This window comes from Rhinopithecus bieti, unplaced genomic scaffold (assembly GCF_001698545.2).
Source record: "Rhinopithecus bieti isolate Rb0 unplaced genomic scaffold, ASM169854v2 scaffold_1853, whole genome shotgun sequence".
NCBI lineage: Eukaryota > Metazoa > Chordata > Mammalia > Primates > Cercopithecidae > Rhinopithecus > Rhinopithecus bieti.
The window spans coordinates 761,960-776,796 of NW_016804151.1; the positions used below are offsets into that span (position 1 = coordinate 761,960).

A 14,837-nucleotide genomic window follows, 5' to 3' on the forward strand; every position below is an offset into this window, starting at 1 on the left:
TAAATAAGCTTAGGAATTCTAGTAAGAAAATACTCTTTAAAATTCAAACACTTGGCACACCTCTAGAAAAAAAATTACATGTAGAGAAGTTAGCTTTTAGAAGATATCAAAAGTGACTGATTTTTAAAGGAAAACATACATTTTAAAAGTGACTAAGCGAGGTTGTCTTTTTTTTAAGTCTGTCAAAGATTAATCAGGTATTCAGCCATTCACCATTCAAACAATATTTGAGTGCTAAGTACATGCCAGGTATAGGTATATAGGTTATAGGTGTAATGACTGAAAGTAAAGAAAGGTGACTAAGTTACCAAATGAAACATAAAATAAAAATAGCAGATAAGTTTGAAACAAGTGTTGAAAAGTGAGTAGGTCTTTCGGCCCTGAGATCGTGAGAAACACAAAGTTCATCAACATCAAAGTGCAAAGGAAAAAACAGCTCTACTCTTCACTCTTCAAAAATGAAATTTTAAATTCTTCATTCTCCACTGAACAATTAAAAAATAATGTAGCAATAAGACGACTCAAAGTAAAGGAGTTAAAATTAAACCATTAAAATCATACACTTAAGAACCAAATACCAGTTTCCTAAGCCAAGACTTGTAAATGCTGGCTAGATAAGTAGAAGAAAAAAACTAGCAAACAGATTAGTAATATCAAGAAATACATGAAAATCTGTACCTGATTTGTCCTGTAGTTCATCTAGTCTCTCCCCTCTCTCAATTACCTTTGTAATATTTTCTTGCATGACATCAATAACTTCATCCACTTGATTCTGAACACTAGTTTAAAAAAGTTAAACAATTATTTATCCTTCTTTTGAGAATACTTACAATTTTTGAAACTTTCATTAGACATAATAAAGAATAGCAAATTCTCGGAGAATTATTCAACTATTAAATTTAAATTTAGGACTTTATAGCAATGTTCTTCCATTTGTGGGCTTCAGTACTCAGATAATGAAAGACAATATGATATAAATTAAAGTAATATTTAAAGATAGCTTACTTTTAGTCCTGCTTCTGACTTACAACCCATAAGCAAGTTAAATGTACTGTCAGCATGCTCATTAAGTGCAGAATTTAAACAGCTTCACTAAAAATAATCAGTTTTTCTTTTCAACAGGCTATTGAGGCAGCACAGACACCGCTGCATCCTACTTTTGCTATACATTTCATACATGAAGGCTAACAAAGGAGGTATGTTAACATCTTTTTTAACATACCTTTTGCTCAGGTATGGTAAAGGCTTATGAAACATACCTAGTTTCCAGAATGGAAATGTAGGGCATATTCTAAGAGATACTGATGCTCAATGGGTAGAATTCTTCACTGCTCATCAGATTTTTCTTAAACAGGGTATAAGATAACTGGGGACACCTGGGAATATTTTGAAGAACCCACCAGGAAGCAAAAGGAAAAAATTGTTTTCTGTTTTCGATTGTTTGTTCATCCTTTATATTAGATGATGGGGGTCTGTTTTAACCAAATTTCAGGCTGTTCAGTAAAGACTTAACCTAAACTTCAAATTGTAATAACTGTCCTCAGCTATCCACTCTCATTCAGGAGTTAACTCCAGAGTACACAAACATGGACATGTTTAATTATTTTAAGTGTCTTATTCTCCTCTGTGGCTCTAACCACAAGACAAAAAGTTATCTTAAATTAGTTTATGAAATAAGTCACAACAATGAAATATTTAAAAGGAGAAATAAAGCAAATCTATGGTCCTCACAACTAAACACTGTTTAAAGTGCATTGGATTACTTACTGCAGACATGTGCTGCATAACATTTTGGTCAATGATAAAGCACATTTACAACAGTGGTCCCGTAAGTTATAATACCATATTTTTACTGCATGTTTTCTACATTTAGATAAGTTTAGACACACAGATACTTACCATTGTGTTATAATTACCTACAGTATTGAGTGCAGTCACACGCTGTATGGGTTTGTAGCCTAGGAGCTACAGGCTATACCATATAACCTAGGTGTGTAGTAGACTACACCCTGTAGGTTTGTGTTAAGTACTCTATGATGTTAACACAATGAACTGCCTAATGATGCATGTCTCCAAACGTAGCCTGTCATTAAGGGTCCATGATGGTTGTAAACATTAAATGTATAAATATTTAAATAAATGAAGATATGCAATTGTGTTTCTAGTTGGAAAAGGAAGAAGTGCATAGGGGGCTTTAACAATTTTTTACAATACACAGATATGGTCTCCGCCCTCTACCCCACACAAGTCCCCAAACTAATGTAGTAAGTGAGGAGTGAGGCATGGTCATGTTTAATTTTGAAAGAGCTAGTTCTTTAAAAAATTTGCTATAAAAACAAAATGGAGGCCCATTTAGATATAGGTGGATTCAGAAGTACTCTCAGATTCAAGTAGCAATTACTAAGCTTGATGACAGTAACCTCCATCCCAGGTTAAAAGCATTATGTACACCCACTGATTACCCACACATAAACTTCAAGATTTTTCACAGCATCCCAGAGTTCTGTGCTTCCCACACATTATTCCACTGGAGGATATAAGACTGAAGCTCAACCAAGTTGGGCATGCAGAGTTCTCTTCTGTCCAAACAGATCTGAAAGAACCCCTAAATCTCTAAGACATCTTGTTGTAACTCCCAATCCTCTAAGTTGACAGTTAAAGGTGTTAATCCTATTTAAGAACAATGGCACAAATACACAACTAATTAATTTATTCAACAAATAATGAGAACCTACTATGTACTGTTTTAGGTACTGAGGAAATAACATTGAACAAAACAGACAAATAATCCCAGCTCTTATGGAACATATGTTCGAATGTATGTTGAATGCACTGTATTAACCTTATAGCTGTGAAACAGCGTGCTCTACCCCATTACTCTATCTTATTTATAGCATGTAAGCAAATATAAAGTGATAGTAATTGTACCTATTTACTTATTTACATGCTTATTTTCTGCCTCTCCCCACCAGAAGGTAAGCTCAATGAATGCAGTGACCTTGCCTATTTTGTTCACTTTTGTAAGTCCAGTACCTATAGTGGTGCATGGGGCACAGTGGCCATTCAATAAATATTTGCTGAATAAATGAACAATTTGAGTATAAATCCTATAAAGCATATCCGGCTACTTGAGGAGGAGATATAAAGCAGTGAGTGTAGAGACCTCCATTTAACTATAAACAAAAGTAAAGCTACTGTTTATCAAGGATCAATTTTGAAATTCCCAGCTAGTTTTTTTGTCATATGCAAATGATGATAATTAATGGCTTAAAGTAGGGTGCTATGGCAGGACAGGAATGGACAAAATGTACTAAGGCTCCTGCACATGATCAGATTATAGCTATTATGGATATTAATATACATATACTATATATACTTTTAGACGAGATTGGGTGCGTTCAGGGTGGTATGGCCATAGACATTATATATACTTTTAAAATGAAAACAAAAAGCTAATAAAATAGTTATGGTCCCAGAATCTCTTTAAAGGCCAGGCCTTGTGATTCACGCCTGTAATCTCAACACTTCCGCAAGGCGGAAGGATCCCCTGAGCCTGGGAGTTTGAGACCAGACTAGGCAACACAGTGAGCCCCCGTCTTTACAAAAAAATTTAAAAATAAGCTGCTTATGGTGGCATGTGCCTGTGGTCCCAGCCACTTGGGAGGCTGGGGTGGGAGATTTCCTTGAGTCCAGGAGGTTGAGGTGCAGTGAACTGTGACTGCACCACTGCACTTCAGCTTGAGCAACAGAGTGAGACCTGTCTCAAAGGAAAAAAAACAAAAAAACAAAAACAAAAAAAACCCCAAAAGAACCCTTTAAGGATAACATTCCATGGATAGAGGCAGATTAATTGGGACAGAATCCATAAAATTCCAGATTCTTACTAGAGTATCATAAACCTACACGTATTCCCTCAACAACATGGCACACATGTAATAAATCACTATTGATAATGGAAACCCCGAATATTTTAATTTTTCTGCTACATGATTAGTGAGTTATTGCTACTTTGTCCTTCACACATTACTATCTGCTGGTGTAACACTCTGAATCCAGCTACTGTGTAACTTTCACTCAATGATGAAAAATCTTACAACTGTTTTCTGTGTGTCAGGATGTTTCCCCACCCAGAACACAATTTTTGTAGAATAAAGAAAATGATCTACTTATTTACTTTAATATGGAGATAGTCTGGTTTACAAAGCAAGTGATAACATACTTCCCCATGATCTTTTACATTTTCACAATAGTTACAGTCCTTTGATTTCTATTTGTATTTCACATTGGTTTTGTCCCCATTGTTATACTATAAATGCCTTAAAAACAGAGACTGACCCACTTATCCTTTTATTTCCCAGGTCATGTGAAATGTGGCTGGTATAAGGTAAGCATTTAACAAACATTTATTTAAAAAACATTTATTAAAAAGTTATGGCTAGGTGTGGTGGCTCAGGGCTATAATCCCAGCACTTCAGGAGGCTGAGGCGGGAGGATCGCTTGAGCCCAGGAGTTTGAGACCAGCCTCGCCAACATGTCAAAACCCTGTCTCTACAAAAAATACAAAATTAGCTGAGCATGGTGGTATGTGCCTGTAGTCTCAGCTACTCAGGAAGCTGAGGTGGGAGGATCCTCCTCCGGGAGGCGGAGGTTGCAGTGAGCCAAGATTGTACTATTGCACTCCAGCCTGGGTGACAAGACTGAGAACCTGTGTCTAAGAATAAAAAAAAGTTATTATTATGCTATTCATCAAGGTTACCATCATGAAGGTTATGAGCCTGGTATTTAGAAAGATTATACTCCAGTCAGGAAAAGTGATATCCATGATTATACTACCATGTGTTAAGGGATATAACAGAAGGAAGACCATAGTATCTGACATGTAGCCTAGATGAATTCAGCCTGGACCAGAGATGACATCAAGACCCCTGTGCTGAGTTTTGAGGAGTCAAGAGTTAATCAGGCAGAGTAAAAGAGGCAGTGGATGGTGAGAAGGTTCTAGGATAAGGAAATATATGTAAGAGGAGGCAATATTTTAAGAACTAGGAGATTAACTTGATGTGAGTGAAGGAATTGGGAAGAGTAGATAACTCCTAGATTTATAATTTGAGCAATTAAGTGGTAATAGACGATGGCTATGAACTAAAATAAAAAATTAAGAATGCAAAGGAAAAAGTAGTTTGTGAAGGAAGGGTGGAGATTTTTATATCATGGCCAGTCAAAGGCGATTCATATGAGATAATAAAAGACATGGGAGAGAACATAATGAGGAAAAGACATTTTCAATACTGTTTTCCATCCTTTTAAGAGTCCGAGAGCACCTGCGTTTCTGAAATGGCTCTATTCTAATTACCAACAGAGAAGCTGTATGGTATAGTGTAGAACCCCTGGGTTCTGTATTCAGACAAACCTGGGTTTGCAGTACAACTTTATCACTTACTACGTATGTGACTTTGGAATTCACCTTGCAAGTCTGTTTTAGTCTCATGTTTTCTCACCTTTAAAATGAAGCTGATAAGCTCTACTTTATTTGTGAGAATTAAATGAGATAGTGTTTTTCAAACACTTAGCATAGTGCCTAACACATAGCACATACTTGATAAATATCAGTGCTCTTCGGTTAAGAAACAAATTTACGCTCTGCAATACGCACCCCTTATTTTATAAAGAAAACACTGGTCAGGTGTTTTTGGCTCATGCCTGCAATCCAGCATTTTGGGAGACTGAACTGGGAGGATCACTTGAGCCCAGGAGCTCGAGACCAGTCTGGGCAACGTAGGGAAACCCCGTCTCTATAAAAAATTAGCCAAGCATGGTGGCATGTGCCTGAAGTTTCCAGTTACTCAGGAGTTGAGGTGGAACGATCAATTGAGCCCAGGGTTTCAAGGCTGCAGTGAGCTGTGATTGTGCCACTGCATTCCAGCCTGGGTGACAGAGCAAAACCCTGTTTCAAAAAACCCGTGAAAAACCCCGGAAATAAAATGTTCATTTTCATAGTTAATATCCCCATCTTCTGGTCTTTTAAGGTACTGCTGACAAAAGAAATTTTAAAGTTAAGCTATATTTTTTGCAACTACATATGGCTGTTACACCATGGAACATTCCCTGGGATGTGGGGGAGGGAATCTCATAAAAGTTAAGCTGGTCTGACCAAGGCTATAATTAGGAGATTCCCTACCCCTAACACAGAATGTCTACCGTTCACTAGAGTGGCATTTATAATGCTACTGTTTAATTTAAAGGCAAAGGAAATGTAATCCTGCTAAAAGTTCCTGCCTGCTTATATAAATGAAATCTTAACGTCCCTACTCTGGAATGCTGACTCCATTTCTTTGGAGCTGGTATTTCCAGGTGGTCCATCTCCCTACTTTATGCTTGAACAAACTCTCTTTAAAACAAAACAAAATTTAAAAGCAAACGAAACATTTCAAAGAGAAGCATAAATTTTATGTAGACATGTGAATATTTAAAATTTTCCTCAAAAGAGTCTTTCCTAAGAAGTGATGTCAAGTATTTTTTGTAGGATTAATCTGTTAACAACACTAATAAATGTGGCCAACCAAGTTCAAAGAAAGCAACGATGTTGCTAATCTATACAGTAGAAAACATTCTGTATTGAAATGTTATAAATTAAGTGGTGATAACAGCTTAACTAAAGAAACTGACCAGTGCTAGCAATTTTGTGTACTAAAATAATGCCAGGGCTTTGTCCTTGGGTAAATTGTGTGGCAAGTTGTGCTCCTCCATCTTGGGCACACTGGTGAGTCATGTCCTGCTTAGATAAGCATTGATCAAGGTTTAATGCATGCTTGATGAATGACCTTATTCTAATTAAATCCAGCAAGCTTTCAGCTCTAGAGTAAAAACACAAATATACTTAACAATCCCTTACTAGTCTAAAATTCTGTGATCACCAAAGTTATTGTGATATTAATAGTGTAATACATAAATATACATATACAAATTCATGTGTGTATGTTTGGCATTTACTAACATAGACATATATTCTTTAATGCCTACTCTGTACAACTGGTTGTGGTTTGGGGATTCAGCTGGAAAATCATACTCAAAAGACCCCAATTGGCAACACTCTTTACTAGGTTCACTCTTCAGAAGGATATCAGACAGGAAACAGAGCATACTGGCAGAACAAAAAATAGGTATGTCATCAGTGGAGCCCTCTTCTCCAGTGGCAGCTTAGGTAAAAGGTAACATGTGAGTTGATACAGAAGTCACTCTGGTTCAGTGGGGAAGAATGGCTCAGTCATTACACACTGGCATCCACATATGCCATACAGGCTTGAACTACAGCTAATTTGAGTCTTGGTAAAATGCTTGTGATCTCCCTGGAACATGAGAGAATGAGAGGCTCATGAGGTCTTCTTCCATCCACCTCCCTGTTTCCCTTATGAGACTATCATAAGGCAGTTTCTCATCACCTCCCAGGTTCTGATGAGGTATAAACTTTCTGCAGGCTCTACGTGCAGACTATAAAAACCACAATTTATAAATAGCTCCTTTGCAATAGAGTATCCCACAATTTGTACTGCAGCCATTGACCACCCCCCCTCTTTTTTTAAGAGAAGGGGGTCTCACTTTGTTGCTCAGGCTGGTCTCAAAACTTTTGGCTTCCAGCAATCCTCCTTTGAAGGAGAATTCCAAAGTGCTGTGATTACAGGCGTGAAACACTGCACCCAGCTGTATCATTATTTTTGGTGCGCGGGACAATGACCTTGAGAGCTACTAACTTTGGCTACTCTTCCTTTTACTATATAAGTAATAAATTGCATCTAAAAGTGGCTTGTTACTTCTTTAGTCAAATCAGAGACTTGAAACAGTACAGATTCTCTCTTCTACTGGCCTTGAAGAAGCATCATGAAATCTATAGCTGCAGAAAATAAATTCTCACAACTACCTGAGTTGGTCATACCTGGTGATACCCTGATTGCCATCTAGTTAAATCTGAGCAAAAGGCTCACCTAAGAAGTGCCTGAATTCCTGACCCAAGGAAACTGTGAGGTGATAAATGTGTGTTGTTTTAAGCTGCTAAATTTATGGCAATTTGTTACCTGGCAATAGAAAACTAATACATCCAGTCTAGTACTTGTAATCATCTGTTGGTTCTTTGGTTCCATATCTCAAAATCCATTAGTTAGAATTAGGCTAAGTATGGAAATATTTCTTCACGCCAACAGCTACCTGAGTAAAGCTGAAGTATTTCACCAATAACTAGATACACCATTACAGAACCCTTCCCACAATGTGCCATCTATACCCAGACTTAGGGTAGTGACTATTATGCCTCCTTAGGTCTTGAACCTGGGCCATGCAGTTCACCTTCCACAGTTAGTCTTTATAGCTTGGTCAGTTTCCAGAGCCTTCCCTCAAGTGACTCACTGCTCTTTCCATTCCTTCTCCCATCCTGTCAGGACTCATATCTTTCCAACATGAGATACACTGATTACAGCATATTATCTCCATCTATCACCAAATAATATATACCTCAAAGGTTTCAAACTGCAAATTAATTAGCCATAAAACTTAGTTCAATATATAGGTTACAATAAATAAGAGGTATGAAAAAATTCTGGAAGTAGATAAAACATGCAGTAGATCAACAAATTAAATCTATTATATTACCTTTATTATCATTCTGAAAATAGGAATCAAGCTATGGATTTAAAAACAAAATAGACCTTCAGACTATGCTAAATAAATGGGATTTGACATAAGGTAATCATGTCATTAAAAAAACCAACAATCCTGAATTTCTTTAGCTATAATTCTGAGAAAATAAAAAGAATTTGGATTTTATAACCCAGCAGTTATATTTAGTCTATAAAATAAAATGAATTAGGTTTTTATAACCTAGCAGTTGTATTTAGTCTTATCAGGGGTCAACAACTTTTTCTGTAAAGGACCAGACACTCAGCAGATATTTTGGATTTTGTGGGCTATAAAATCTGCCACAGATTTGTCACAACTACTCAACTTTGCCATTGTAGCTTGACAGTACCTATTGATAATATGAAAACAAATGGGCATAACTATGTTCCAATAAAACTTTATTTACAAAAACAGGCTGCAGCCAAATTTGGCTCACAGGCTGCAGTTTGCCAATCTCTAGTCTACACAGAAATATGATTATCATTTAAACAAATGAACAAAACTTACTGCTTAATTTTATCATTTCTAGGTCCAAATCTTGGTCCGGATGGTCCCCTTCTGAAAACAAGTGCATACCAAGTACATATTAGTAGTGATAGGATTAAAACAAAACAAAAAAAAGAGAAAGTATACACAAATGCAAACAATCAAGCTGAACTCTAAACATGGATCAGTTATTTATCATAAGGGACCACATTTTACTGATACTGGTGAAACTGAATAATAGGTAATCATGTCTTTACTTCATTGGTACTTATTACTAGCCACAATTAAGCTAATTCTTCTGAATGTTAAAACTTTCAGAGAAATTAGGGTTTATATTATCTTATATAACAAGTTACACAGAGTTTGTTCTGATCATTAAACTCTAATATCCTAACTACTTAACTGCTAGTGAATATTAATATCTTTATGGTCAACTGTAGAACTAACAGCACAATTCACCTTGAATTTAGACTATAATGAAATGAGGAAACTACGAAGTGAAATGCTGATTGACAAAGATGGATATAGAGAAAAACTCATTCAGAACACTAACACTTTTAAGTATGTTTTTAATTACTCATCTTAAACTTATCAACATAGCAAAAGGGAAATGCAAGATATTAAGAAAATACTAACATTCCTCAGATTATTATCTCCTTATTGTAGTTGAATGTATATCACACCCTAATCAATCCATTTTAATATTCTTGAAATAACATTTGGTTAAAGTAATTATGATTCTTCTGGAGATAGAGAATAAGATATAAACTACAAAACTCAAAAGAAACTAGGTTCTTAAATTTCTAGACACGGCAATTTCTAAAGGAGGTGAAAAAATACAGCAATTGATAAAAAAAGTTTGAAAACAAAATAAAACTGTTTACTGAAACTTATTTAACATAATGTATAAGTGTGAATATATCATCTTGCCTTAGTTCCTCTGAGCTTTTTCCTTAAAGTCTTTTAAGCTCCAGCGAAGCCTCAGAATACTGGGACAGTATTCCATTCCAAAATGATGTTAAACATTGAATTTCATAGAGAAAACTAATATTCTGAACCAGAGGCCATTCCTAAAAACTAGGCAAGAACTTACAAGAGCTGGTCAACCGAAAAACAAAGAAAAGCAGTTATTAAACGAGGAAACTATATATAAAGTGAAATAGAATCTGAAAATTATTGAATTAAAATTATCCCACTACAGGTTAAAAAAAAAAGCAGCAGCTATATCTGTTTCATCTATCAAGTAACATGAGACTTGAAAATACTTATAGAAAAACACAAAATCAAAAGCTGGTTCTTTGAAAATTAAAACTTGATAAACTTCTAGCCAGACTGATTAGGAAAAAAAGAGAGAAGGCATAAATTAGTAATAGGAATGGAAGAGGGAACATCACTACAGACAAATGTACCATGGTTATATAAGATTTATTAACAGAAGCTAAGTGAAGGGTAGATAGGAACTCTCTATACTATCTGTGCAACTCTTCTATGGATCTAAAATTACTTTAAAAAAATCCCCCAAAGAAAATTCCAGGACTAGATTTGTTCAGTCATGAATTCTACCAAACATTTAATGAAGAAAAAGTACGAATTCTATGCAAACTCTTCTGGAAAACTAAAAAAGACAGAACCTTCCCAACTCATTATCCCGGGGCCAGTATGAATCTACCAAGAAAACCAGATAAAGACACAACAAGAAAAAGATGTAACTATTAACCAACCAATATCTCCTAATGAACACAGAAGCAAAAATTCTTAAACTCTTAACAAATTGATTCCAACAATGTTTTAAAAGAATAATACATGATGACCAAGTAGGGTTTACATCAGAAATGCAACAATTGTTTAAAATTTCAAAATCAGCATAATTCACCACATTCACAGACTTGATAGATGAAACAGACATAGCTGCTGCTTTTTTTTTTAACCTGTAGTAGGATAATTTTAATTCAATAATTTTCAGATTCTATTTCACTTTATATATAGTTTCCTCGTTTAATAACTGCTTTTCTTTGTTTTTCGGTTGACCAGCTCTTGTACGTTCTTGCCTAGTTTTTAGGAATGGCCTCTGGTTCAGAATATTAGTTTTCTCTATGAAATTCAATGTTTAACATCATTTTGGAATGGAATACTGTTCCAGTATTCTGAGGCTTCGCTGGAGCTTAAAAGACTTCAAGGAAAAAGCTCAGAGGAACTAAGGCAAGATGATATATTCACACTTATACATTATGTTAAATAAGTTTCAGTAAACAGTTTTATTTTGTTTTCAAAATTTTTTTTATCAATTGCTGTATTTTTTCACCTCCTTTAGAAATTGCCATGCCTAGAAATTTAAGAACCTAGTTTCTTTTGAGTTTTGTAGTTTATATCTTATTCTCATGAGATCAGCTAATGATAAAAACTCTTCACAAACTAGGAATAGAAGGAAACATCCTCAACCTGATACATCTACAAACAACAATAACAACATACAATGAAAATGAAACATAATATGAAAGATGAATGCTTCCCCTAAAGGAGATCAGGAACAAAGCAAGGACATTCACTCTCACCATCTATACCCAATATTGTACTGAATGTTCTAGTCAGAGCAATAAGGTAATAAAAAATAAAAGGCAAACATAGACAAGGAGGAAATAAAACTGTCTTTATTTGCAGAAAGTATAATTGTTCTATGTAGAAAATCCAGTAGGATCTATAAAAACAATACTAAAACTACTAACGGGGTTTGGCAAGATTGTAGAATACAAGGTTAATTTACAACAATAACATTTATACTAGCAATGAGTACAACATTCTAAAATTTTGAAACACCATCTGAAATGTCATTTTTAGTAGCATCAGAAATTATGAAAATCAATGTGCAAAAATCATAAGCATTCCTATACACCAATAACAAACAGAGAGCCAAATCATGAGTGAACTCTCATTGACAATTGCTTCAAAGAGAATAAAATACCTAGGAATCCAACTTACAAGGGATGTGAAGGAACTCTTCAAGGAGAACTACAAACCACCACTCAAAGAAATAAAAGAGGACATAAACAAATGGAAGAACATACCATAGTCATGGACAGGAAGAATCAATATTGTGAAAATGGCCATACTGCCCAAGGTAATTTATAGATTCAATGCCATCCCCATCNATTAAACTAAAGAGCTTCTGCACAGCAAAAGAAAGTACCATCAGAGTGAACAGGCAACCTACAGAATGGGAGAAAATTTTACAATCTACCTATCTGACAAAGGGCTAATATCCAGAACCTACAAAGAACTCAAACAAATTTACAAGGAAAAATCAAACAACCCCATCAAAAAGTGAGCAAAGGATATGAACAGACACTTCTCAAAAGAAGACATTTATGCAGCCAACAGACACATCAGAAAATGCTCATCATCACTCGCCATCAGAAAAATGCAAATCAAAACCACAATGAGATACCATCTCACACCAGTTAGAATGGCAATCATTAAAAAGTCAGGAAACAACAGGTGCTGGAGAGGATATGGAGAAATAGGAACACTTTTACACTGCTGGTGGGACAGTAAACTAGTTCAACCATTGTGGAAGACAGTGTGGTAATTCCTCAAGGATCTAGTACTAGAAATACCATTTGACCCAGCCATCCCCTTACTGAGCATATACCAAAAGATTATAAATCATGCTGCTACAAAGACACATGTACATGTATGTTTATTGCGGCACTATTCACAATAGCAAAGACTTGGAACCAACCCAAATGTCCATCAATGATAGATTGCATTAAGAAAATGTGGCACATATACACCATGGAATACTATGCAGCCATTATAAAGGATGAGTTCATGTCCTTCGTAAGCACATGGATGAAACTGGAAACCATCATTCTCAGCAAACTATCGCAAGGACAGAAAACCAAACACCGTATGTTCTCACTCATAGGTGGGAACTGAATAATAAGAACACTTGGACACGACAGTGGGGAACATCATGTACCGGGGCCTGTCTTGAGGTGGGGAGAGGGGGGAGGGATGGCATTAGGAGATATACCTAATATAAATGACGAGTTAACGGGTGCAGCACACCAACACGGCACATCTATACATACGTAACAAACCTGCACATTGTGCACATGTACCCTAGAACTTAAAGTATAATAATAAAAAATAATAAAAAAAAGAAAATACTTAAGGATCAATTTGACAAAGAAAAAAAACACAACATCTGGACACTGAAAATCACAAAACACTGCTGGAAGAAATTACCCAAATAAATAAAAAGATATACCATTTTCATGGGTCTGAAAACCAAATATTAAAATGTGAATTATCCCCAAACTGATCTACAGGTTCAATACAATCTCAACCAAAATTCCAGCAGGCTTGCTGGAAACTGACAAGATGATTCTAAAATTTATATGAAAATGCTTAGAGCCTCCAATAGCCAAAAGAACTTTGAAAAGGCAATGCAAAGTTGAAGGATATAAACTATACTACCTCACAACTTATTATAAAGTCACAGTACTCAAGATAGTGATTACTATGGTATTGATGTAAGAAAGACATAGAGTCCAGAAATAGAGCCACACATATATGGTCAATAAATTTTTATTGTGGTAAATATATATAACATATATTTACTATTTAAACTATTTTTAAGCATACAGTTCTGTGGCATTAAGTAATTCACTTAATGAACTATCATCACCATTCATCTCTAGAACTTTTTCATCTTGCAAAACTGAAACTCTGTCCCCTAACTCGCCATTCCCTTCTCCTCAAAGGCCCTGGCAAACACCATTCTATTTTGTGTTTCTATGAATTTGATTACTCTAGGTACCTCATATAAGTGGAATCATGCAATATTTTTCCTTTTATGACTGGTTCCTTTTACTTAGCATACAGTCTTCAAGGTTCATCCATGTTTTAGCATATGTCAGAATTTCCTTCCAAACTTTTTAAGGCTGAATAAATTCCATGTATGTATTCAATATTGAGTTCCTGGGTGTAGAGGCTTGTGCTATTAATTCTAGCTACTCTGGTAGGGGAATTGAGGCAGGAGAATCACTTGAAGTCAGGAGTTCAAGACCATCCTGGCCAACATAATGAGACCCTGTCTCAGTCAGTCAATCAATCAGCAAACAATTTAAAAAATTAAAAAAACTGAGTTCCCTTTTGAGAGGTAGCTATTGCTCTAATCTAAGGCTTTGCACCACAAGTAGCATTGTAGGAAATTCGCATGACTCTATAGAAATCTTGTCACCCATAATGCCACACATCAACAGCCATCTGATCTTTGACAAACCCAACAAAACAAAGAAATGGGGAAAGGATTCCCTATTTAATAAATGGTGCTGGGAAAATTGGCTAGCCGTAAGTAGAAAGCTGAAACTGGATCCTTTCCTTACTCCTTATATGAAAATTAATTCAAGATGGATTAGAGACTTAAATGTTAGACCTAATACCATAAAAACCCTAGAAGAAAACCTAGGTAATACCATTCAGGACATAGGCATGGGCAAGGACTTTATGTCTAAAATACCAAAAGCAACGGCAACAAAAGCCAAAATAGACAAATGGGATCTAATTAAACTAAAGAGCTTCTGCACAGCAAAAGAAAGTACCATCAGAGTGAACAGGCAACCTACAGAATGGGAGAAAATTTTTGCAATCTACTCATCTGACAAAGGGCTAATATCCAGAACCTA

The 14,837-nt window shown here is 35.6% G+C and overlaps 1 protein-coding gene across 5 annotated transcripts in view; it reads right to left on the bottom strand.

Annotated features, from left to right (window-relative positions):
* The window catches only part of VAMP4 (vesicle associated membrane protein 4), a 42,547-nt gene that overhangs the window by 11,871 nt on the left and 15,839 nt on the right, over positions 1-14,837 (bottom strand). For all 5 annotated transcript variants that reach the window (XR_001884473.1, XM_017866898.1, XM_017866896.1 and 2 more), the window contains 2 exons: positions 9,172-9,222; positions 679-779 (listed from right to left, as the gene is read on the bottom strand). Coding sequence is in view for 4 of the 5 variants with exons in the window: in XM_017866898.1 (XP_017722387.1) it covers positions 679-779; positions 9,172-9,222 (152 nt within the window). In the remaining variant the exon portion in view is untranslated. The remainder of the gene's footprint in view (positions 1-678; positions 780-9,171; positions 9,223-14,837) is intronic.